The sequence below is a fragment of the Topomyia yanbarensis genome, chromosome 3 (genome assembly GCF_030247195.1).
Source record: "Topomyia yanbarensis strain Yona2022 chromosome 3, ASM3024719v1, whole genome shotgun sequence".
Classification (NCBI taxonomy): Eukaryota; Metazoa; Arthropoda; class Insecta; order Diptera; family Culicidae; genus Topomyia; species Topomyia yanbarensis.
This window is the reverse complement of record NC_080672.1, coordinates 295,883,131-295,909,480: the sequence shown is the minus strand read 5'-3', so window position 1 is coordinate 295,909,480 and position 26,350 is coordinate 295,883,131. Positions and strand designations below refer to the sequence as shown.

At 36.8% G+C, this 26,350-nt stretch overlaps 1 protein-coding gene across 1 annotated transcript; it reads right to left on the bottom strand.

Annotated features, from left to right (window-relative positions):
• Window positions 1–26,090, bottom strand: LOC131690634 (cysteine dioxygenase type 1). Its single transcript, XM_058976556.1, has 4 exons — window positions 25,718–26,090; window positions 11,219–11,588; window positions 297–765; window positions 1–235 (listed from the first exon to the last, which is right to left on the bottom strand). The coding sequence occupies exons 2-4, from the start codon at window positions 11,485–11,487 to the stop codon at window positions 227–229; spliced, it is 747 nt and encodes a 248-aa protein (XP_058832539.1). The 5' UTR covers window positions 11,488–11,588; window positions 25,718–26,090; the 3' UTR covers window positions 1–226.
• Between the last annotated feature and the right edge of the window lie 260 nt (window positions 26,091–26,350).

Genomic DNA, 26,350 nt, shown 5'->3' with positions numbered 1-26,350 from the left:
ATGGCACAAGTTTTATTCTATATTTAAATATATTTCTTAATTTAAAAAAATGTTATCAAATATCAATGTTTGTCGATTAGGGTAGCACTAGTAATAAGAATATTTGCTTATTTTAAATATTAAAACATAGAAAAAATTGGAATGGTTTAACTTTTACAATCTCACTCGTCGTTCCATAGCTTTAAAAGCTTCACACTTTGTTGGTAAACTGAGCATGTCTATTGGTTTAGTTGGGCTGCGAATAAAATATAAAACTTGTAACGAATCCTAAAAATAACAGAGTCAATCGAAATTACCTGAGGTTCTCGTTTGCCGTATTTACTCCAGAACGTAACCTTGCATTTGGTTCGTTTGCCAGTCTGTTTGTTGAAAATCGAACATGTATCGAATGGAGGACAGTACAGATGCAAAGAAACTGCCACATCCGCATGGCTTGGATTTTCGACACGATGCAAGCCAAGAGTATCATTTATGTAACAGACACCGTTCGTTTCCATTGTAGAACGAGAGATTTCCTCCAATTCATCACCATTGTATTCCTTCTCCTCTGATGCATTGCCGTTACCAATGTCAGCGGAAGTATCTTCATTCACAGTGGTATCCTTGGGCCAGGCATAGCGAATTTCGCACAGTGATCCTTTGAGCATTTTCATGAAACAATGTGAATCAGCGTGATCATGGATGGCAGAGGCGTGACCTTCATTCCAGCAGAGGATCATTAAGTTGAACTTTCCGTTGCCAGCGTCTACTAGATTCCGAGTATACCTGACCGAAAAAAAACAAAACTTCAGTGACCTCTTTTTACGAAAATTCTGACGAAAAAAGGAATGCCTAACATAAATCGTGGATTCAGTAAACAAACTTATCAGTTCACGGAACTAAATAAAATGATAAGATACGGGATTTCTACATGTAGTATTTTGGAAAGCACACAAGACTGACTAAGGTCAAAAAATTATGTTGGTTAGTAACATAGTCTGATAAAAGGATGGCTTCACGATTATTCTGACCGTAGGGAAGTTATTGAAAACAAAATAATTTCATGATTCTGTGAACGAAGATTAGTGCGTATTTTCCGAAATGCGCATACTGCTGCTGAATTATCATCATTTATAGCATTACATGGCGTGCTCGTTCAAGGATTAACTACTGATAGGCGGGTTTATGGAAAACCTCTCTGACAAGTGTTCGTCATAGCAGTAGATCAATGAACGCTCAATGAACACTTGTTCGCATTCTAGAAGCCTTTTTAGGTGTGCGCATAACTCTATCATCCAGCGTAAAAGTAGATGCAATACACAGTATCTGTTATCGTACACGGTATCCAATGTGTTACACGTATTCCTTTGAAAAATTTATGCACTTGATTCCAAATCAGATTTGAGATCTGTGCAAGGAATAAGGCGCGTTTTGTTACAGCGATGCTTTGTTATCTACGAGGTTATAAAGGAGTAAAACAATAATTTTCATCCTTAGGTTCCAACGAACGACCGCTGCTGGGGGCATGTGGAATTTTCTAGGTAGGTGAATATGTTTATTATGGCATTGATAACGGCTTTCATTCTTTTACGGGTTGTTTATGAGCTATCAATCAGAGATTAAGATGGCGTTTCTTGTTTTCGATTCGTCGTAAATAAATGCACATCCCATGTACTTAATTTTAGATAATGGTTTACGTGTCGTCAAGTGAAAATAGCGATACCTAGTTGATTCAATAAAAAAATGACCGATGTACAGATTATTCTTATTATACGTAACGTGCAATGTACTTTACGTTCAAATCAAATCTTCATTGTAGGTACAATTAATTCAATTCTTATGACATACACTGAGTAGATTTGGTGCGTCAATGGAAATATGAAAAGTGGAACAACATTGATAATCTGGAAGGTTTCAAACAGAGATAGGCTGTTTTCTAAAACTCTTCCCAAGTAATTCCGCAACGATTTGTATCACTTTCCTGCTGTTCATTTCAATCTGCTCACATCTTCCTTGTTTTTCGTTCCAGAACGATTCCTGAAAATGGCAAGCTTTGTCGAACTCCGTCAAAGCCTTCTCCTCGAGGGTTTCTTTCTTTTGCGGCCTTGTTAATCTACTAACAATATTTGATCTAAAGGTTGGTGGGATATATTAATCAAACCAAAACCAATACGCAGTCTAATTTTTCAATGCGCTTATGCGTGTATCGCCTGTATGAGACTGAATGAAACCACAGATAACAGACAATTGGGGTAGAAAAAAATTCATTTAAAAACCAGTGTAAACTTTCAAATTTCACGTTGAAAATCAGTGTTTCACTATTGCCATCTACGCAACTGTTTGCTACATCCTACACGCGTTTGATAGTTGCACTCCAACTACATTGTATCGATCACTGCGCCACCCACAAACGTTTGCCAAACGTGTTTCAGATGCTCGTAATTTCAGTAACGGGTGTTTACACACATTTCGAATTGAGCCAATACTTCTGTTATCTGTGGTGAAACTAAGAACCCTGCACTTCAGATGAACAAAGAAGTGATTGACGTCTTGCCATTTATTGAAAATGAATTGAGCTTAAGCTTATGGAAATCAGCTCTCCTTCAGTACTCCTTGAGACGTTACTGCACTCCTGTGATTGACTTCAAACACTGCAGAACCCGACCGTCGGTTCGTGCTGACCTGGGACGGAACTCGCGGATAGTTGTTTTCTTTGCCATCTTTACGCTCTCATTCTGGTTCACAACTCGCTCACTTGCCATCTCATTCTGGCTCACGCTGGTTCAAAGTGACGTTTGATTGCTGGAACAATTTGACACTTATTTTTCCTCTATCCGCATCTTCTGTCCCAGGTGCTGACTAGTGACTCTATGCAACCATATCCCAGTCAAAAAGGCGGACGAACCTTGTCAGGCGAATTGAATATTTTGACATTTTACTCTACTCGCTAAGAACAAATGCAATTTGTGAATGCGATTTTACCGTCCAGTTCCCACCACCGCCTCTAGGCGGTATCTATAAAAATCTAAATAAAACTACTAAAACATGATTGTATGTGGTCACCCACAATAGCACTTCTTCCCAACGCTCACACCTTTCATACACACACATTGTTTGAGTATTAGTAGCTTGTTGTCAAATGCAATTTAAGTTCAAAGTTGAAAATTGGAGGAAAACGTAGAAAAAACTTGTTTTGTGTTAAGTGGAAATGTTCATTAAACAGATTTTAACTATTTTTAGAAATTTAAATAACTAAAAAAATGTGTTGGAGTAGCCTGTTAATAGTAATTCATTGTATATGTGAATTGATTTAGTGGAATTAATTGGAAGTTTAGCTTTTTTGGTAAAATACCTTGCCTGCTTAAAGGCTGGGCAACCGAGCGAAAAAATATTCAGTCTTTAGTGATTACTTATCGTACCGTAACTAGCATTATGTGCCATTTTTGCTGAAAAGAAGTATGTTTCATAAACTTTGGGCGAATGCTGCTGTTAGAATATAGATGTCCCTATCATTTATTAATCTTTAGGGGAGTCTGGGGCTAGTTGGCGGAATCTTTTGTTCTTCTTTTGTATTAGATGTATGAAGGGTGAATATTCAAAGTTGTATAACCGTCATTTCCAATTTTTCACAGGAGGACAGATTATAAAGTAATACGACACTTATTAAAGTTTGAAACAATTTTGATTTAAATTGAGGAAAATACGACCACTTGAAATTTGAATACATATAAATCGAGGCGGTCTGGTAGTTCAAAGCCATATATCATACATTAGCGTCACTAAGTGGAAGTCAGAGAAATAAGCTTCGCGAAGGTTTTAATTCATGTTTAGCAATTCAATAATCAAGATGCTTTAATAAACACTCACATAATAAATATCACATAATATACTCAGATATTTGTTTTCGTTAATTCGTTGGTCGATGTTCCGAGATTGTCGACAAAACGAATTTCTCCTGATACTACTTTGCTGATGGACAAACTTTTTTTTGAATAATGATAACGTCAAATACCAAACGGTTTAGGCCTTTGGGAATCACTTTCGCTGGAATGCGTTTTCCCAAAGCCGTCGTGTACTCCTTGCCGCTGATGCGATAAAACTATTGCAACGATAAAACTATTGCAAATTTTTACTTTCTCTTCTCGCCAAAATGACAGCATCAGCTTAGAGTTTCAAAAATATAAATAAAACGAATTTTGAAAAATTCGCGGTTATACGATTTTGAATATCCACTCTTCAAATAAATAATTACTTTTATAAGAAGCACTTCTTTCGACGCTATTTCTGAAAACGAAATATGTATATTCAGATAGAACAAACATACGTCTATATCTGTGACAAATATTACATTTTTTTGGTTGAATATTTCAAGAGATCTATGTATTTTCCAGCGCCAAGATTTTGTCGTGAACAAGCCTTAATGTAGTGTTTTTGGATCTGATGGTAGAATCATTGCATGGAAAAAGCCCATCGCTGTTTTGGAATTGCAAAATTTAAGATCGACTGTCAATTCTGTTGGGTATAATACAATGGTTTGGGGTACACTTGGAGCGCGTGGTGTTGGCAAGGGACTGTTCATAAACCACGTAGACCAAAATTTGACAAAAGTCTACGTAGACATTTCAACTGGTTTTCGGTCAACGACTGCTGAAATTAATTCTTACCGATTTATGGAAATTTGAAATCAAAATTATCCTCCGAAGTACTAAAAATCGTCTTTCGAATATTTTATATTACAGCTTTCAGAAGTTTTGCGAACAAATTCTACTAGATTATCAGTCAGATTGATATGAACATTGTAATATGTATAGTAGCACTAGTGTAGATTTTAAACTGTAACAAAGTTTTTGTAGATCGTAATTAAAGCGAAATATTTTATTTCAAAGTTGTATCTCGAGAATATTTAAAAAAATGTCAAATATTTTCTATTAATCATCCATGTTTGGCCAAAATGCTATTCAAGCAGAATTACTGAACTAGCAAATACTTATTGGAGCAATCAAAATTGATAAACTTTAAGAAACATTTGAAATTATCTTGTCAATATTCTGTATCATCTACACTGAAATTTTAATACCAAATATGAACAAAAATGTCACCTATCATGAACAAACTTCAATATTCCTAGATTCATTAAATAGTCTGAACCACCAAAATTCTCAAAAAATCAATATGTAATTTATTGTACCTAATTAAAAGCTATATTACCTGAGAGTATTATCCCGAAATTTCAACGCGAAACTCCGAATATTTTCGAAGATAGGAATAGAACCGGTCATGCCGAAATGCGACTGGCATACTCTTAGATTGACCGCGCATTTTTTCGTTAGTTGACCGCAATCAAATTCGTTAGTTGGACAGAGATGAGGCCCAACCAGCGAATCACGACTGCCGTAAACCGAGGTGACATTGATCACTTTTCGGAGTAATCATTACGTATTTTTAGACACAACACATTTTTTTCAAGTTTAATATTTTTAAACCATGTACTGATGTATGGAGAAAAAGATTGGATGGTTTTATCTAAAATTGTCCTCTTGCAGCTATTTTTCCAAAAATGATTTGAAGTTGAAGTCCGTTTGCGTATTCCGGGGTGACTTTGATAACCTGCATGTTCACCCACATTAAGTTATTGATGTCAATGTTTTTCATTCAAATGTTTGTTTAAACTAATTCTGGAAAGATACTCATTGTTAAATATATGTTAATTGGTATTATACAAAGTATTTTAATGTACTGTAAAATTCTAGTAACCAAAATTCGTATAATTTGTGTCCAACTAGAATAAAAGATTCTGGAAACCTTTAAAACAGATAAAATTGTTTTATTTCAGTGCTTTATCAATGTAGAAAAAGTTTCATCTATTTTACCACGTTGGAATATTGAGCCATAAAAAAAATGTTTCAAATTTTGGCTTAAAATAATTGCCAACTAGTTTCACAAAAAATGTGTTTAAAATAAACAAAGTCCTAAAACTAAATTTGGCACATCCCAATCTAAAGGAAAATAAAAACTCGCTTGTAATTCATTACTCTTGCTCAAATCGGAGATTTATTTGTGTTATAAAAAAATAAACACTTTACGAAGCTTCGTAAAAATAAGGTAAAGTCAAATTTCGGTTTTTCGTAGTTTTTGTACCCAAAAACCGAACAATATGCTCAAAAAGTATAACAAATCAGTATTTTATAAGTTTAGAGTAAAAATCATTTCAAATTTAAATGATTTGGTACACTATTCTGGTTTAATAATCGATCTACGAAATTTTTTTTGAGTGATCAAAGTCACCCCGATGATCAAAGTCACCCCGGTTTACGGTGTATACATTGCACGAATATTATCGTGAGACACATGAGTTGGTAGTCGGTTGGTAGTGTGTTTAGTGAAATCCCCAAATTGCTGGCATTTCGGGACGTGTTTTGGGTGTTTTATCGCTGGACAAGTGCACCAAGGGATCGTCAGATAGTCGGTGATTATGAAGTGAGCCGGAGGAATTAGATTCATGGAGTGTGATGGTCCGGAAAAGCGCTTCTCGGAGGTATTCCTTTCCCGCAGAAGCATCGTTAGGAGCGAAAACAAGCGGGCGTATGAATACATCTCCGTGCCCACCGCTCAGCACTACTCTACGAACGCTGCTGCTGCGAACGAGAGTGTGAGGAGAACAAAGGTATTACGATAGTGAGACGGACAAACCCGCTGTAAAGTGCGTATTGACTTATCCAGTTGTCCCGTTTTGACGTTTGAATTGGGAGGAAAACAAATCGGCGAAATAGGAGGAAAACAAACCGCTTCTGGGCTTAAGGGGTGGGCGGTAGTAATAAAATGCGAGATCTCAGTGTGCGTATTTTAAACGTAAGATATATCAATGCACACTACACGAAGATCTTTTTCGACGCAGACGGCATGTTTTTTCTGCCTGTCTCGCTATGGACTTATCCAGCTGCGTCGGTATTGTGGCGTTTTAACGTTTAAATTGGGAGGAAAACAAACCATTTGCACTGCAAATTGGGAGGAAAACAAACCGCTTGTGGGCTTAAGGAGAGGGCGGTAGTATAAAAATACGAGATCTCAGTGTGCGTATTTTAAACGTCAGATATCTCAATGGATTTTGTGCGTTGGGCGTTTTCGGTCTGTTCACTCGTTGAGTGCTGGCTGGGAGTGCATTGTTGGGTGTGCATGGGAATCGTGGCGGAGTGCGAGCGATGGGAGTGAGTAATGAGCGAGCTCTGTATGTTTTTGTTTCTCGGTGCACACTGCGAAACAGAAATATGGAGAGTTTGCATTTTTCTATTTCCGTATCTTTTATTCTGCTGTGATTTTTATGCATTCTCGGGAGTGCACTTCTGGTGAGTATTCGGCGAGTGTATAGACCGATTATGTCCAATACATGCGGTTTTTTTCGGCGCGGCGGACGAGGAGCGGATGGAGGGGTATGCTGCCGAAGACAAGATGTAGTTCTCTGTATGTTATTGGTAACATAGACAAACTGGTATATTTTTCTATAAACAATTTTTTTCTCAATTATATTCCATCAAATACACTAAATACGTGTCGATTTCTTACCTTATGTAAGGAATCGAAAGTCTTATTGTAATGTTATAATCCATTTACCTAAATCCTGGAATCTTTTTTCTGTAAACTGCTGCCGGACAGTGGGAGATAGGATGGTTAACACACACACATTGCCCGAATGTTATCGTTGATAACGACATTATTTTTCGCGAATGAAACGAAATGATTCGTTTATTTCATTTAATGTTTGTGTATATTACGAACGATTTCGTTGGTCGCACGAATTCATTTCATCTTAGAGAAGTTAATCGGATTTAATGGCATATTATTTTGACATTGCTCCAGCAGAATAAGGAACGAGCTCGGATTCTTTGTGAATTATCCCGGAAGAGAGAAAAACTCAATCTTTTTCATACAAATCAAACGAACAGATGGCTCAACTGAATCCGACCGAATCCGTACTGCTCCGGACTCTAGATCAACTGGATGCGAAAGAGGTTCAGGAAATCTTCCTGAAATCGGTGAATACGGATACGGTAAATAGTCAGGCCGAGACCGTTGTGATGATTAACAATTATTTGAAGTATCGCAACAAGCAGTGGCGGCGCGAGATGATTTGCCGCTAGGGGCCAAAAAATAAATTTTCCGCCCTTTTATAATGAATTTTCAAGAGTTCAATTTTTTACCATCTATTCGATTTTTTGAAAATTTTATATGAAACAGTCCCCTTAAAAGTTCATACGAGCAAGTTTCTAATTTCGAGAAAAATTAATAATACTGCCATTTATTAACCGATTGTTATGAAAAATAGCGCTTAATACATAACAAAGAACATGACAAATGACCGCGCTACTAATTTTTTAGACCCGAGAAATAGTTCTATGTTCTAAATCAGTATCTTAAGGGTCTATTAATTCAATCGAAAGTGGGTTTGTATTGTATTTGACCAGACCTGCAACCTTTTCTGGATCACTTGAAAAGTACATTCTTTTTTTATTTTGTGGCACTTTGTATTTATTATACTAATAACAAGGTCGCCGAATGGTAAATATTTCCCAGTGTGCGCCAGCTTCTAGCTCGTGCCTCAGCTTTGTATGTAATGGCTTATCAAACGTCCCTAGGTGAAAGGGCGGCCAAGTGCATCTATCATAATATCAAATTTGCCTTAACAAACTATCAATCGTCATCATTATCTTAGTGACCTAGTGACCAGATAATTCAAATCATATCTGAATGTATTTTAGATTTCCAGGTTACTCGATCTTGGACCGCCAGTTCCATAGACGCTCACCGCATGCGCATCTTCCTCAATTGTGCACAGCCAACGAGATCGCGGTTTGCCTCGAAATTGACGACTTCTTCCAGGTTGTCTGCTCTGTTGTCATAACTTTAATTGGTGTCTCTTTCGTCTTTCGGCACTACAAGCCCAGCTCACTGTAGTCTGCCATGTTTTACCAGCCTTTCAATGTCAACATGGTTGTATACTTGGTACTGTCTGCGCCATTCTCCATTTTCTACTGTGCTGCCGAGTATTGAACGCAGAATTCTTCCCCAAACAAGCCAAGCACTCGATACCCTGATTCCTTCAACATCCATGGCCGTACAGAGCAACAAGGAGTATCAGTGATTTGAATAGAGCAAGTTTTGCGCGCATCCTCAGGCTGTGGGACTCTAGCTGACTACGTAAACCATATTCGCAGCAGCAACATGCATTTTTCCTTCGCGGCTAACATCGTTATCATATGTCACTAGTGTATAAATTGGTTTACCGTACCCCATCGTTTTCCACCTCAAACCCAACACGACTGCTACGTTCTCTGTCAGCTACCATGTACTTTGTCTTGTCCGCAAGTTGTATTCCCTGAATATATCCAGAATTTGTCGCATTTGGTCCGTCGTCGATCGTGCTTCTCGAAACCCGCTTTGATATTCATCAACAAAGGATTCAGCCAACAGACGCAGTCTCCTCAAAAGAACACGAGAGACTATCTTGTAGGCGGCATTGATGATCGTTATGTCTCGGAAGACATCATGTTCGAGTTTGTAGTACTTCTTGAAGATAGGACATATGAGGCCATTCAACCAATCCGAAGGCATTCTTTCTACTACGCAGATCATCCCGATCACGGAGTGGATTGCTTCTCACAGCCGGTCACTTTTTAGACTTTTAGAAGTTCACCCGGGATTCCGCCCTTCTCAACAGCCTTATCGTTTTTAAACTCTCGGATCCACTCATTCCTAAAAAACATTCGGTCAAATAACGAACGCTAGCGCACGAAACTAACCTTCGATAGAACACTTATTAGACCGGTTGTATTATCGACTATGCTGGACCAACGTAGCCGTTACACATAACAGGAAAAGAAGCATCTTTCCAATGGAATTAAAAGATTGAAAACACACTACATATATACTTTTTGAGGTAGAGACATTTAAAGACAAACAAGTTGTTTACAAAAAAAGTTCAATAACTTTGTAACAGTTGATTTGATACACCCTGTGTATGGTAGAGCTGACTGGTTTAATTCCAGTCTGCATACTCACTAGACCGGCAACAATTTTGATTTTTTTCGGAACACTGCTAATTCGAACGGTAATTGATAATGGTAATCATATGCAAAATATAAGCTTGTTATGATAGCTCTAGTTCACCCACAAGAGGTTTCAAGTTTCTATTGTAATATATATATATGGAAATTCGGAAATAACTTAAATTCCAATAAAAAATTCACAGTAACTCTGCATTAGACTGCCCAGAAAAATAATGAATTTTTGAAAACTCAATCGGCCCACCCCTGAGTCGATTCCTAGTCCCACCAGGAGTACTTGTTCCAAATTTGAAGCAAATCGGACAAGTCTAGCTACCGGACCAACGTGCTTGAAGTTTGTATGGGATTTTTCGAAAATTTACATGGAGAAAACCCTCTTGCTCACATTTTCGCCGCTAGGTGGCACTGTATACATCAGATTATCACCAAAAGTGAAACTTAAGAAGATAATTTTATTATCTACAACTTTGTTGAAGACTGCAAAGCGATCCGACTCCAATAGGAAAAGTTATTAAACTTTTAACGAAGTGATGTCTGAGTCAGTTTTGCATGGGGCCTAGCAGTGCATGGTAGTGTATCAGTACTAGGTTCTAACAAACTAAACATTTTTGTGGATTAATGGTTAGATTTAGCTGAATAGTATGTTCGGAAGAACTGCAGTACATAATACGAGTTATGTTTTGGTTAGAAAATTTTAGTTCAATCTGTGACCGCATAGATGGCGCCAACACTAACTTTTCAACGGAGTGTACTCGCTAGCAAAATATACGAAGCTGATTCTTCCAACTATTTATACCTGAATAAGGTCGTTGAATAAATCAGTCATTATCAATTGACGACTAAAACCAACCTCCAGATAGTGCTAATCAATCCAAAAATTGATGTTTTGAAAATAGACGATTTGTTTGACAGCTTATAAATCATTGTTAACATATACTAAATCCACGATGTGCAAAACGCGTGCTGTTTATTTATTACTTCGTTCATTTGAAATTGACGACCATCACTGACAGAGAGAAGGATTCGGTTTAATATATGATCGTTTTCTGACACAGAGGAAGAGAGAATTTAACCTTGAAGTTCAAAGATTACGAAACGTTGCTGGATCTTGGACAATTACAGAAGTTTGGCGATACACGACTTCCATTCAAATAGCACTAATTCCCAAACTCATACCGTACCTGAATCGATCGAATTTAGCAAATCTCCGCCACTCCGTTGGATTAGACTTGTAGCTCAGCATTAGATGATTAACGTACTCGATGTTTACGTGATCAGCGGCGAAGGCTTTGTGCAGTTCACTGATAAGATGGGATAATGTTTCACAGGTCGGTGCATTTTTCAGAGGTTTTTCTATTCCAGTGAACGTTTTTGTGAGCTCGCGGATGTACTTTTCTCGCTGTAGCTCGCGATCTGAGGAACTATCGTCAATCAGCATCAGTGACGTCATCGTACAGCAATGGAAGATGTCCACGAAAATATGGCAATGGCAGGAAACCTTATTGTTGGTTTAGATGGCGTTTTAGTCTTATCGCACGGGGTTGAAGTTTGCTACAAATATAGATGAAAAATGAAACGTTGTTTAAAAACATATATTGATGTATTATGTAAGGTATTATGTATGCTGTTTGTTATAATTGCACAATATATGGAGTGTGTTTCGAATTTTCAACGCATATCCGATTGAAAACACAGAGTATACGAATGGGATTTAGTCTGGACATCAATTTGTTTTGCTTAAGTGTTGAAACATTCTAATCGCTAAATTAAAACTATATTATGAAGTATATGAACCGATTTTCTGGGCATATACTGTACGGTTCCTATAGGAATCTACAGAAGCGGACGATTCCTTGTAACACGAGAACGAACAAACAAATTGATCATTGCCATAATATTGTGAAAGTCAATATTGTTCAACAACATATGTACATTCTTTGCAAGAAAGTGCGGTGAGACGCCAGCGTTGGAAGAACTAGCAGCATAGTTTTAAATAAAACTAGAACACGTAACTTAGATTAATAAATGTGTATTCTGCCTATATTTTCTAAGCTAAAATTAAAAGCATTACATATGAGCCTTCACTTTGAATGCAATGGTCAGTGACATATGGACACCATCTATGCCGACTCCACTAACACCACAGAGAACAGACTTACACATCGAGCGTTAAAGTTGTGTACAAATTAACGGGACATTCAAAATTTATTGGTATATTACTACCAGATTCGCTACTGAGAATGACTGAATTGACAACTAATCACATAGAGATTTCAAACTGGCTGACATATATAGTTACTTCTAGTTGTTCAAGTTTGGATGTTTATTCTCTGTGCAAAAGTATTCGACAGTATTGACGTCCCATTATTAATCTCAAACTGTAAAAATATGTAATAGATAATGAATTTTTGAAAAGGCTTGAGTCATAGGAAACGAATCGTATACAAATAGTAGACTTTCCAAATATACTTTCTGAATCACATCGTGTCACCATAGGCGTCTCCCAGAGTCCCCACTTAGGCGCTCTTCGTTGTATTTTGTACATAAATCGCCGAATGCAACACGACTGCTTTCTACATCCTGGTGGACCAGTGACATCCTATGTTACGCGACGAGTAAGATACATCGTTGGAAGTGAAGGTTGCAGCGAGGATCCGTAGCACCAGTTAGCAGCTACATTGAATCAGATATTTATTATGATAATGATATTCGGCTTAATTGTATAACATTGTTACGAAGCATTAATTTTAGCTTGAAAATTGCCTCCAAAATGTAAATGAACTTGAAAGCAAATGACTGAACGCATGCCGAATTTTATCACCAATGAACTTACTTAATCGACGTAAACATAAACATCACTTATGGTGATCACGTAATCTAGAGCATCGAAAAATTGTAGTTTTTATGATTTATTTTGAACAAAACCAAAACATGATACGTTTTAGTTGTTTGCGTATTTATAAATACAGGTTTGACTTCATGAAAAAAATCAAAATGGCGGATCTCTTTTTAGCGGAAGATCATCTGAGACACAATTCAAAAATTGTTTATTAATTACCAAACTTTAGAAGCATGCACCATTCGAAATCATAAATTTTCAAAGTTGATCAATAACGCAATTAGATATGGAATTCGCGTTTCGATTTCGTCTTATCAGATTCTGAAAATGACAGGATCAAGGAGCTTTTATGCTCAGGTGATACGATTATCAAAAATGCCGATCAACCATGTTGGTTTTAAAAACGACAGCTAGCAACATTGTTTACTAGTTACCAGTGAAGATACATACATTCATAGGATTCTAGTGGGCACGCAAAGTTATTTGCTGTCATATTTCTCCCCCTCAGCCTGTTGCACGTTTATCTCACTTCTCACCTAGTAACTGCCAAAGACGAATCACCTTAGAACTCTAAGCACATTTGACAGGACTAAGCTAGTGCCGGATTGACGGATAGCTAAAAAAAACGGAAACACAATTTGTGTTCCTGAGACAACCTCTAGCCAAGTGTGATGTCCCGCAAGAAAATGAGCTCATTTTAAGCTACAATAGGAATATTAGCAAGAAAATGTCTGATTTTCCTTAACTTTTTGCCTTTCTGATGGAAGAAACGAATAGAAACCGCTCAATATTTGATTTTTTTTCATGACTCGGAGGGTCGATTTTTATATACTCGGCGACTCAGCTCGGCGATTTGTGTGTGGCATACTCTTATTCGTGTTACTCAGAACTTCTGTAAGTCATCATGCATTTTAGCACTGGTTGATTAGAAAAATACCAAATTTATCTCACAATCACGGTAGAGTGTTATGTTTTTGCTTAGTGCGCACCACTCTTCCACTTTCCGGGTTGGTGGCAAAAATACAAACGCACCAACTACTCTCGCTGTGGAGGAAAAGTCCAAGGAGCATTTCTCTCCTCCCCAACTAACAGGAAAAGGAGAGCAAAACAATCAGGGAAGCGGAATCATATGGGAAGCACTATGCAATGTCGGTTATTCATCACCAGAGGTCCCAACAAAGGGTAAAACTCACCTCCCTAGCCAACAGTTGAGGGTCGCTGCAGGAGTAGTGACAATACCGGAAGAATTCGATTGATGTTGACTTAGCCAGTTGGATTAGAACAAAATTTAAATTGCAGCATATAGCGAAATATTACTTTCCTAAATTTTCATTGTTTTGCTAACGAAATCAGCAATATTTGGTGAACTCATCTTCGCCACCTTGAAACGAAGGGTTAGTCAGGCAAAATATATCTGAACCAGAGTAATAGTAACCTAGGACTTTTTAAATACTTTACAAAGAATCAATAAATTTCAATAAACTATTATGCTTCTTTCCGCCAAACCCGCAGAAATCGATGTTAAATCCGGAGGCCCTGAGATTGCTCCCAAAAACCGGAGTCTCCGGGCCAAACCCGGATAGGTGGCAACCCTATCTAGAAATAATATCGGTTCACAGTGCGTTACTGTCAAAGTTTAGCGATTAATTATTAGCACTGAACAGCTACTGGTATCTTCGGAAAATTGTATGAAAGTAATCAGATTTAATACTGTGTTTTCACTGATTATGAATAGATTTATATTTTAGCGAATTAAATAAATTTGTAGAATACGCTGTGCTATTGCGAACATCAAGTTTTTATCTGAAATCTCAGTGTTAGGACACTCTTTATCGAGCCCCTCGTTTGCTAAAAAGCGATGCGTTGAGTGTGTAAAGCTACCTCTAGCTCGACGCGGCGCTGTCACTGCGCGATCCTCCGGTAATGAGACAGTAGACTAACTATCTATTGACCTAAACCTAACCATTATTTCACAAAAATGTTTAGTTCGTGCGAATCGAGTACTGATACACAACCGTGCACTGCTAGGCCCCATGCAAAACTGACTCAGACATCACTTCGTTAAAAGTTTAATAACTTCTTTTAACAATGCCGGATTCACTAGCAGTCTTCGACAAAGTTGTAGGCAATTAAATTATCTTTCTTATTTTCACTTACAGTGATAATACGATGCATACAGTGCCACCTAGCGGCAAAAATGCGAGTTAGTGGGTTTTCTCCATGTAAATTGTCGAAAAATCCCATACAAACTTCAGGCACGTTGGTCCGGTAGCTAGACTTATCCGATTTGCTTCAAATTTGGAACAAATACTCCTGATGGGACTAGGAATCGACTCAGGTGTGGGCCGATAGGGGTAATTTTTTTCCTGTCACTCTAACGGGTATATTAACCCTTTAACGACCAACGCCTTCAAATGGGTTTATATAAAAGTGGTCGAAAAAACATGGAATTTCAAAACTGATAGCAGAAATGGATTCAAAGACCCAAAATTATTTAAAACTCCAATTTTAGCCACATAGACTATTTGTTATAATTTTGTCACAACTTTTGTATGAATAGGTGCCACTGTGCGAAGTGACAGCGTCTTCGTGATTTGCCCCCGCGCACGAATATCGCAAAACGACACATCAATCGCAATAAATGGGTCTTAGTGGACCGTAAGAAAGGTTTTAGACCGAGAAAAGAAAGGACAACTATTCGCAAAGGTGTCTACAAGTCGTCCAAGGTAAACTCGGATTTCAAGAGTTATCGCTGCCATCAAAATGAAAATTCTCGTTATTTATGTGCGTTCTCTCAAGAAAATCATAAAGGAATATGGGATCAGCGACTCTACAGCAGGGAAAATTGTAATGGAAGAGTGCGGGCGAAGTCGAGGGCGAAAAAAACGCACCTGATAACCAAACGCATCCAGGAGCAACGAATCGAGCGCTGCAAGATTTTGAACTTCCTCGGGCGAAATAATCCGGTGATCCTGTTAACAGACGAGAGCATGTTTAGAATCGATCCCGTATCGAAGTCCAGTACCGACGATTACATTTGCCCTCATCCGGTTAAAAACTTTGACGAAGTGTATAGAAATGTGTACTTGACAACTAGTACTAGGTATTATGGTGTTTAGGTTGGTGACTTGGAATGGTGTTCATTCCCGAAGGCTTGTAAACACGGAGGTCTACATCGCCATTTTATGTATGTCTTCACGTGGATTAAAGAGAAATACGGATCGAACAAAATGTTGTATTTCTACGAGATGGGGCTCCATACCACACCTCAGGTTGCGGGAGCATCTGCCTTTCTGAACGAAGGATATGTGGTCACCATCCAACTGCGATATTACTCCATTGAATTATTCCACCCGGGTACCACGAACAACGAAACGAAATAGGTTTAAGAGAAAAGTGTTTTTCGTTACGTGTGTTATGAACGCCATTAATGCAGCTAGAACAACATTTAGAAAAAGCGTATTTCAAAATGTGGATAAAGAAAACCATTATTAGAGAATAAATTTATCCCTAACTGCGATATGGATATGGACTACATTACTAGAACCTGTAGTGCATTCCGGAAGCGAGTTGAGGTCGTAATTGCAGCAAATGGAAATTCGATCAATGATTAACATGGGGCTTAAATTTTACACAAATATTTTTTGTTCGATGTGCCAATACTTTTGAGGTGCGTTCGGTTTTAAATTTCGTTAATTTTTCCATACATGCCATTGGCACCCTAATATACAGTGTCCTGAATAAACGGAGGTACTTTAAGGCGACGGAGCTCCTTCCGTCACCAAACACCAAGCACCAACTAATTTCATGATATATAGCTCAAATTTGGCGGTTGGAATTTATGTGAATTGAGCGAGTGTCAAACACGAATGAACATTGGTCGAATCTTTGCTTCTCACCATCATGTTGGTGAAGAAACAAATATTCAAATAAATTCTTCCTACTATGTATGATAGAGGTGGGTTGAATTTCCTAGTAAATCGTCAGCTCGGTACTCCGATTTACACGTACAGGAACAATAATCCGTCCGTTCCCTTCAAACACCTGATTTTTAATGATATTACAGACAGATCTACAGCATAACTTATATTCAACATTTCACAAAACTGCTTCATATCGATTGCTTTGCCCAATAGACTGAAAAATTTCAATCTTCTGCGTTGCTTTAGAAAGATTTTCCGAAAATTTTCTTCCGCGTTTTTTTTATAAAAGTCATGCCTGGTTCGAAATTAAACAAAAATTGGTTAAAATTTCTCAGACTGACGTGTTAATTCAACTTAATTTTCAATCGATGTATTTTGCCCTCTGGGCACATTGTCTCAGGAAATAATAAACCTGAGGATCTGCAAAAGACGTCATTATCAACGGATTTCAACCAAAACTGTATTGGCAAATCAGCAGGACTTCTTATAAGATTACCTACACTGAGAAAAATGTAAACGTTATGCCTATTGATTTCACACATAGATTTTTGCAATTAGCGGTGGCATATAGACACTATTGACTTACTCATAATCCTAATGTGTGTACTTATGAGAAATATCTATCTTACATTCACATTTCATAACTATAAGGCACATAAAACCCGATTCTATAACAATACGCACATATAACTTATGTGTGCGCATACATAGTTTATACAGTTGAAACATAGAAGATATGTGTGCACTGTATAACATTAGCACGTATTCTTCATATGGATTTTAAGTGGTTTGAAGCAAATAGAATTAACGTTTATATTTTTTTGAGTGCATAAATGAGAAAACAGCATTGTAACGTTAAATAGACCGGGCATCTTAATTCACATATGAACATTAGAGTGGGACATGGCTATATGAAAAAAAATAAAATTTGGCTCCGAGTAACTTTTTGGGTCCCATTTAGCTCCTAGAACAACTCTGCAAATTTTTAGCTCGATAGGTGAAACTATAATTTCGCGCCCGCATTTTAAAGTTTACAAAGGATTTTGTATGGGGAAATGGTCTTTTGCAAATTAATTCTTTTAAGAGTCGCCCGTTTCTCCTTACAATAAATGGATGTCTGATTTTCGCAGGAAATTTGCCAAGGAAACAAAGTCTAGAGGACTGCAAAACGATCTGATGCTTGTGGAAAAAGTTATTAAGCAAAAACCGCACACCTAGAAAAAATAGTGTAAATTTACGTCTCCTGACCCTGACATATACGAGCATCAAAAATGTCTTAGTTTTACGTTTGATTTTAATTTTACATGACATTTAATTTCGTAAATCATGTACACATACAGCGTTTGTTCAGAATGGTAGGAAGTGTAATTTTATGTTATTGCGCATGTAAAGTATACGTTTCATGTAAAATTAAACGGAACACGGTAATGTTCCGTCATATCGTAAATTACGGTTTGTTGAATTGTGTCATGTTTGCAATTACGTCAACGATAAAATTCAGATTTTTTTGGTGTGCGATTGATGCCCTGAAGATTGATGAAAATTTCACTTTTTATAGCATCACTGCTTCTGACGGTCTAAATATATACAAATTTTTTAACTTTCTTTTATTATGTACAAAAGAAGCCTCAATTTATCCCTCAAAACCTGGCGAAGTGGCCAAATAGTGTAGATAATTGATTTTGACACATTAAGAGAGTATTGAAATTAAATTGCGTATAATTGGACAACCAACAGCAGTGGTGCTAGAAAAAATGAATATTTTGTCCATCGTCAGAGCATCAATCGGTTTCTGCTTAATAACTTCTTTTCTCAAGCGTCAGATCGTTTTGTGGTTTTCGAGACTTTGTTTCTTTGTTAAATTTCCTATAAAAGAACGATTTATTTTTAGGAAGTAATGGGCGACTCCTGAGGAATTATTTTGTAAAAGTTAATTTTCCCATACAAAATCCCATGTAAACTTTAAACAGTGGGCGCAAAAATATAGTTTCACCGATCGAGCTAAGAATTTGCACAGTTGTTCTAGGACCCAAATGGTACCTAAAAAGTTGCTCGGAGCTGGAATCTAATTTTTGTCCCACCCTAATGAACATTATGTTGTGACAGTGTAATGTTATACAAATTTCGTTGTTTTCACAAGCCTATGTAAAATGTTCATTCAGGACAAAAGTCAACAACCTCCATCGAGCTACGAATCCAGTGCATTGTGTATACATACATAATACCCACATCAAATACTAGTGTTCTGCTCTAAACCACCATAATTATCATGAAGAATAATTTAAAAATTTCTCTTACAAACGTGATTGCGATGAATATCATTAGATTAGAATTAAACTTTCCTAAGTGCAGTCATGACTCTCCGGTTATGTTCCAGACATTCCCCCGATCCCTTTTTGTTTTATAGAACCTCTACAGTACACTGATACGAAAAACTACCCAAAGTTGAGCATTTTTGACTCAATCTCGGGGTATCGTGTAATAAGGCAAAATTAGGTAAACCGTGTTGAAGGTAGTTTCCCTTTAACCACGGCAAAAATCACAACTCATCAATAAGTTTTTTATACTCAACCTTGAGTTAAATATACTTAAATTTAAGTTGAATCCTAATTTTGAGTATACCTCAAATAACTCAAAAGTACCTTATTGCAAAACACAAAAGTACCTAAATTTAAGTTGAAAGAACTGTGGGTTGTTTTATTTTTCCGTGTAGGCTATTCCTAAAAAAATAATGTTCGAAAAGTCATGGTTCTAAACCCTGGAATGAAAGATACGTATATTCGAAGCACTTTTGTGGAACAAATCAACTTTCTAAAAAATCATTTTGATGTTCCGCAAATGCGATTTATGAAAAAAGGTCATTTTTGAGTAAAATTGTCGTATATAATTAGTTTTGGCATGATTGGAGGTTTAGAATAGTTATTTTGAATCTTCCTGTTTTGGTGATCGTTAGTTTCGTTTCTAGACAGTTTCATCAGTGTTGAATTCTCCACATGAAGGTTGGATGGATCAACAGACGAATGTTGAAAACAAAGATAGCAGTTTATTTCCTCACCATGTGACTTGTTTCGGTCCAAACTTGTGCTCGAAAATCGATTTAACTTTGATTTAGATCAATGAACTTTTTTAAGATTTTGTGCATTGTATCTAGCTCATTGCAGAGCTATTTGAGATATATTTGCCACTTTGTACGGTTCTGGCAGCCTAATGTGAAGTTTCCTTTTTATTATGGGTATTAATTTTTTTAGCGCCACCCAAAGGCGCTTACTGATCCCAACTGGCCAGTTTTAAGTTTTACGCTATGTTACAGTTATGCAACATAGTACATTATAGGCTTAAGTATATATTTAACTAGCATTCTCTTCCCGTTGGCGATCGTAAGGACATGATCAGGTGTACGGCGAACTATACTATTGTGTAAAAAAATTTTACTTTATAAGCCACTCATTATGATTGCGGTCATTTGTTTTCCCATGCTATGCTAATTATCTCCACTACTCAGTGAAACTTTTGTTGCTTAGAGGGCGAATACCGAATACGAATACAACCGGTTGCAACTTTTTTCGAACTAGGCGGAAATTTCTGCATTATTTGCTTTAAATGTCCAACACGCTTGTACCTGTTTGAACGCCTTTGTTTATATCTTGTGAATTGCGTAATAATATGTTTTAGTGCGACCAAGATGGAATTAACTGAAGTCACCCGAAAAAATTGGACTCTTCCAAGTACAATGCGAAGCTTCCCATGTTGTAATTTGCTAAAAATACCGTCTTAAGAATATTGAATTGATCAAGAATCGGTTGCCATTAGATCGCAATATCGAAATTCTCATCAAAATACCTTATTTGGCAGGCTATCTGATTTTGCGGAAAAAGAAATTTTGGTCACAATAGGTGTCGTGATCGGAGGTTACTTTACGCCAAATATAGAAAGTTTTGTACATTACACTTAAGAACTACGATCACGCAACTTGAAATTTGAAACTGTTTTACGTTTTACATATGGCAGAAATACCGTGCAGGCACATAATTTCGCGCACCTAAGGCATAAGTGAGCCTGAATTCATCATGAAAAATCAATCAAAATTGATAGAGTAATGCAATTGATCCCACTGGCTAGCCATTTTATTATGTTTCTATGGAAAATTATAATATCAGGAGAATTTAAACAGAATTATATAAAAACTGCAAAAATAAAATATGTGTTGTACAAAATTCCGCGCATCATATTTTGCGCTGATTGAAATTCTACGTACCGAATAATTTAGCAGAAATCCGCACCAAATAATTTAGCAGAAAGCCAATAAAAGTGGAAACTCATCTACATCGATTGGATTTCTTTATAAAGGCATCGTTCAAGAATACGAAAAACTACCTGAATAGAATTTTTACTCAATTTTTGGGTAACGTTTGAATAAGGTTAACTTAAGTAACCGCTGTGAAGATCGTTCCCATTGAACCATGGTAAAGAACATATCCTTCGGGTTGTTTTTGTGCTATGTGTACGCAATGTGAATTAATTCATTATATTTACATCATTAGTTATAGAATGGAATGGTTTTTATACTGCAGTTCACTTTCTTTTCTGTTCTTCGTCAACAGTTTTTCACTTGTTCGTTTTTATCTGTTCTTCTTTAACTCGCTTTTTATACAATCTCACTCCTCTTTTTTCTTTGTAAATTTATTTCAATATTTTTTTCTTCATTGTAACCTCATCGAAATATTGCTGATAGACTAGTTGCAACAAACGATAATTATCCATTCGTATTGTCTTGGGATTTACGTTTGTTGGTTTGTGAAAACTTTCATCAAAACCTGTTTTAATCCACCTAGCGGTGCAATTATGCCTTTCTCAATCATGAACAGGAGAATTTTTAAGTTGTTCATGTTCATTAAAAACTTTCAAATGCATATATTACAATTTTATTATACACGACATGACAACTATATACAAGAAAAGAAATCATTATTCGAATTCTAAAATTTTGTAAAAGAAAAACCAGCCACGGCAATGTTAAATTGAAATATTTAGAAAGGTAAAAAGGTGCGAAAGTCCCAAAAAGTCGATTTTTATAAAATTTGTTTTTTTTTCGAGATAACATAAAATCTCGACGTTTCATGCATTTTAAAGATGTTTGGCATCAAAAATACCAATTTGATTTTAAAATTTCATGGGGTCCCCCCCTTGAAAAAAATTTTTGAGCTCCGGCTTATATGTGAATTTTATATGTGACCGGACGGTGTAGTCTATATTTCCGGAACCATATAAGCGATCTATACGAAATTTTATAGACATCTGTGAGGATATTATAGCTATCATTTGGGATTAAGTTTGTTAAAATCGGCCCTACCATTTCCGGGAAACTGATGTGAGTTCGTTAATTTTGAAAGATGGCCGCTTTTCCCGGGCACTTCCGGAACCGTCTATGGTGGTCAATGTAGTCAACGAAAGTTTGGTTGGCCGTCGGTGACCTAGAACTGCAAATTTAAGTTATTTGAGAGACATTTAGCGAAATTTTTCCCTTTTTTTGCTTTCATCGGAGCATCGGTTTGAATCGCAATTTGCTATGTGATCGCACGTCACAACCCGTAACTCCAGAACCGGAAGTCGGATCGGGATGAAATTTAATAGCCATTTACGGGGACGCAACATCTTTCATTTAAGACGAAGTTTGGTTGAATCGGTCTAGCCATCTTCGAGAAACCGATGTGACTGTTATTCTGAATTTCCGCCGGGGCTTCCAGGACCGATGATGGTGGCCAAAGAGACTTTGAATGGATGTTAGTGACCTAATACTACAAATCGAAGGAGTTGTGGTCATATTTTGGAAAATTTTTCACCTTTATACATTCATTGCAGAATTTATCAAAATCGACATTTTCTGCGTGAACGTGCTCACCACCCTGTAATTCCGGAACCGAAAGTCGGATCCATTAGAAATTCAATAGCAGCCTATGGGAACGTTGCACCTTTCATTTATCGGTTCAGCCATCTCTGAGAAAAATGAGTGACATTTTTGGTCACATAAACACACAGACACACATACATACACACGCACAGACATTTGCCGAACTTGACGAACTGAATCGAATGGTATATGTCACTCGGCCCTCCGGGCCTCCGTTGAAAAGTCGGTTTTCAGAGCAATTGCAATACCTTTCTATTGAGAAAGGCAAAAAGGATTTTGGGATGTTGTCGATTCAGCAGGTTCTGTAATCAAATCATATTAAGTTGATATCAACTCAGAATGAAACATCCAGAATATGTTCCATTTGCAACCTTGATTTTACCTGCTAACATATAGAAAGGTTGCTTTTTAATGTTAGATTACCAATAAGAGAAGCGCAACCTCTTTCCTTGGATACTGGGCGGATTATTGCACAGAAAAAAATATTTTGTAATTTTAAGTTTATTTTCATGCACATATTTGGAGCATGAATATAAATGTAAAATTAAGTTCCACCACAAATACACACGACTTCTCGTGCTTTCTTCAACGAATTATAATTTTACACGTGGATTGAAAATTACAGTTGCTTTAAACGGAAAGCCAATGCACTTCAATGTATAATTACTCGAATACTGCTGTAAAATGAATGACATGTAATATTACACGAATGAAAGTGTAAAATTGTATGCTGTTTGATGATCCAATTGATTTTAACGTAATTTTCAATCAAATTTTTGGTTCAATCTTTATATGTTTACATTCGGATTGATTTACATGTCGTTTAAATTTCATTATTTTTTGGTGTGTGTCTCATCTATATTGTGTATAATTGCTTCCAGTAACCGTTGGAAGCAGAAGTTTTGGAAGATTCGAACTAAACTAAAGACATAAAAGAGTATGTGATAGGTACATGTACTCTTTTATCTCCTTGGTTTAGTTCGAATATTTCAAAATTCCGGTTCGATGTTTGAAGACAGGTTTGGTACTCTTCCAGATATGTTTGGATGTCGCGGAAAGAAACCTTTTATCCATTACCTACCCGAAATTTTTGCAACTTTTTAGATGAAATGTCCTTGCAATGTTTTTTTTTTACATTTTCTAGAGTGTATTATATGTTTTTCTTGTTGTCCGTGACTACAATTTATATGAGCGGAATTAGGCTCGCCTAAATTTAGTGCACCTTTTTCCGCGCACTTTAATTTTAGCGATAATACCTATTTATAAGTTCGCTGGCCATTTTGGTCTTATGAATTGTTAATTCACACACTCTTTTTATTTTGGTGTTCACAAGTTTGAAAATGAAAATCAACAAATTAGTTATACTGCTACATTATGCTCTTAACACAATCGCTAAGGAAATATGCAAATATGGCGGCCACAAGGACAAGCGTTCTATTTTATTATTATGCAGGCGTATGAGCCACCAGAAAAAATATTTTTTTCTAAGTCGGTATGGATAAACATAAGCAGCATATGTGTATTACTTAATTTCTTAAACAAGCCTGCTTCTGCAATTTCACAAATAGAGTTCAGAATTCTAAACTGCTCGGAATTATGTGCCTTGGAAAATTTGGAAAATCAAGATTGAACATGAGATATAAAAAACTTTTTTTTCAAAATCATGTTAACTTCTTGATTTATTGTTATGGATTATGCTCGTTATTTAAGTGTGAATGCATATGAATGTCATGCCCGTAAAAATAAAAGGGTATGTTCAAAAACTGCGTAGCACGCATCCAATAACCTTGTTTTGGAGAGTGAATAAGTTCTATAATTGAAAACAACAAGCCGAGAAAAAAAGCTCTTCATGATATACTTTTTTATTGTTCCTTATGAATTAGACAAACCTTGTTCTAGTATTTTTCTAAAAGTAGTTTTAATTGTGTTCCGGAGTGCAAAGGCTTTTCCAACAGAAACGCGAATAGTAACGTTATATTTAAGGGTCAGGTAAGTTCAGTCTTTTTTATGAGATGTCCATTTCCAATATACTGAGGACCGTTTTGTTTAGTAAGGTTTTGCAATGCAATTTTTATATTTGGGTTGGACCGGCAAATAATACTATGTTTTGCTTTTGTCAAATTATAACGTAAAATTTGAACTAGAAGCTCAAGTATCATTCTTTAATTTTGGCGTAAAGTAGCCCCCGTGGCGTAAAGTAACCACCGATGACGGTACTGAAATTTAAAAGTATGAACGCTTCTAAGAGCGTCTTTTGCCATTTTTGAAGCAGCACAATGAAAAAACACTATTTTGGCCAGATTTAGTTTTGTTCCGTTATTCAGCGATAGAGTGCTGGAATGGTATGAAACTTATTCGATGCATTTACTTCACACGGACATGACTTCACCGTATTACTAGTAACAAAGCGATCCCGACGACACGCTTAATAAGATGATAGAAATAAGGAAAAAGTCTGGATATAGGTGTACAAGTTCTTATGGATGGCGAAAGCAAAAGATTCGAGAATTGTATGTAAATTGTGCAAAATTCATACATAAAAGTGCCCTATAAATTAGATTCATGAGATTTGATAATAATAATGCAAGAATTTCGTGATCACCTTTTAAAATCACCATTTCATGGTAGAACCAGCTAAGTTCGACTCGTTGTGGGATATGTCAACGAGTCTCGATACATAACAAATCATTAGAGACATCGTACAGAATAGTTATGCGATATTTGTACCATTTAAGGTAAAGATTGAATGCATTGCGCTGTCCAGTCTGTTTGTACACATAAACACTAGCGTTCCCATGTACGTGATAATTGAAAAATGTACCTGTTTACCGCTGCCATAAAACATAGATGAATTTATGACTACTTCTAGCATACCGCTGAGAGCATTTCCGTTTCTACCTTACGATGTATGTTTTATGTTTTTTAAATGAATCAGACTTTTTACAGGAAAAAAAACTTATCGATACCAACATTCTTTAGATGGAGTGGACGAACATCAAGTTTTGCTTACCTGCTACTTCGTTTCAGCTAATAATTATCCTGGTTTCTTTTTGCTCACGCTGTTGCTTGTCTTTAATTGCTATGCGCAGACTTTTATCAACAACAGTTGCAACTTTTTCACCTTTGGTGAGTTACACGTCGTTATTTTTTTATCACTACACCGCAAATGGCAAGAATCTTTAAGTTTATTATTTAACAATTCTCACTTGTCTAAGCCTTAAATAATTGCTAGATACTTATTACACTCTTAAGAGTTTTCTTAGAAAGAAGTTATCCTCTTCCTTCACTGGTGCGCAGGTATGCTGCTTCCACTTAGCAGGGGGAACAAGCTTTAGATTTATCACGATGTTTCCGGCTCAACACTCGACGAACGACTGACTGGACAATCCATTAGGCAGTGTACCTTGTATATTTTTGCACAATCAAAAATTCGTTTTCTGCGGCTATCTCTTGGTCAGGTTGTGTCCGCACCGAGGTTGGTGTGGTGATGGATTTGCAACAATCTCTGGAGTTTCCAATCGCATCTCGCTTATCAGCAGAGGCCGGCCTCAACAGACGCGCAACATCAACAAAAAACGCGACACAACAGAAAGCACGCGAGCAGTTAGTCTAGAGGCGATTCACCAGCAGCGTGTAGATGGAT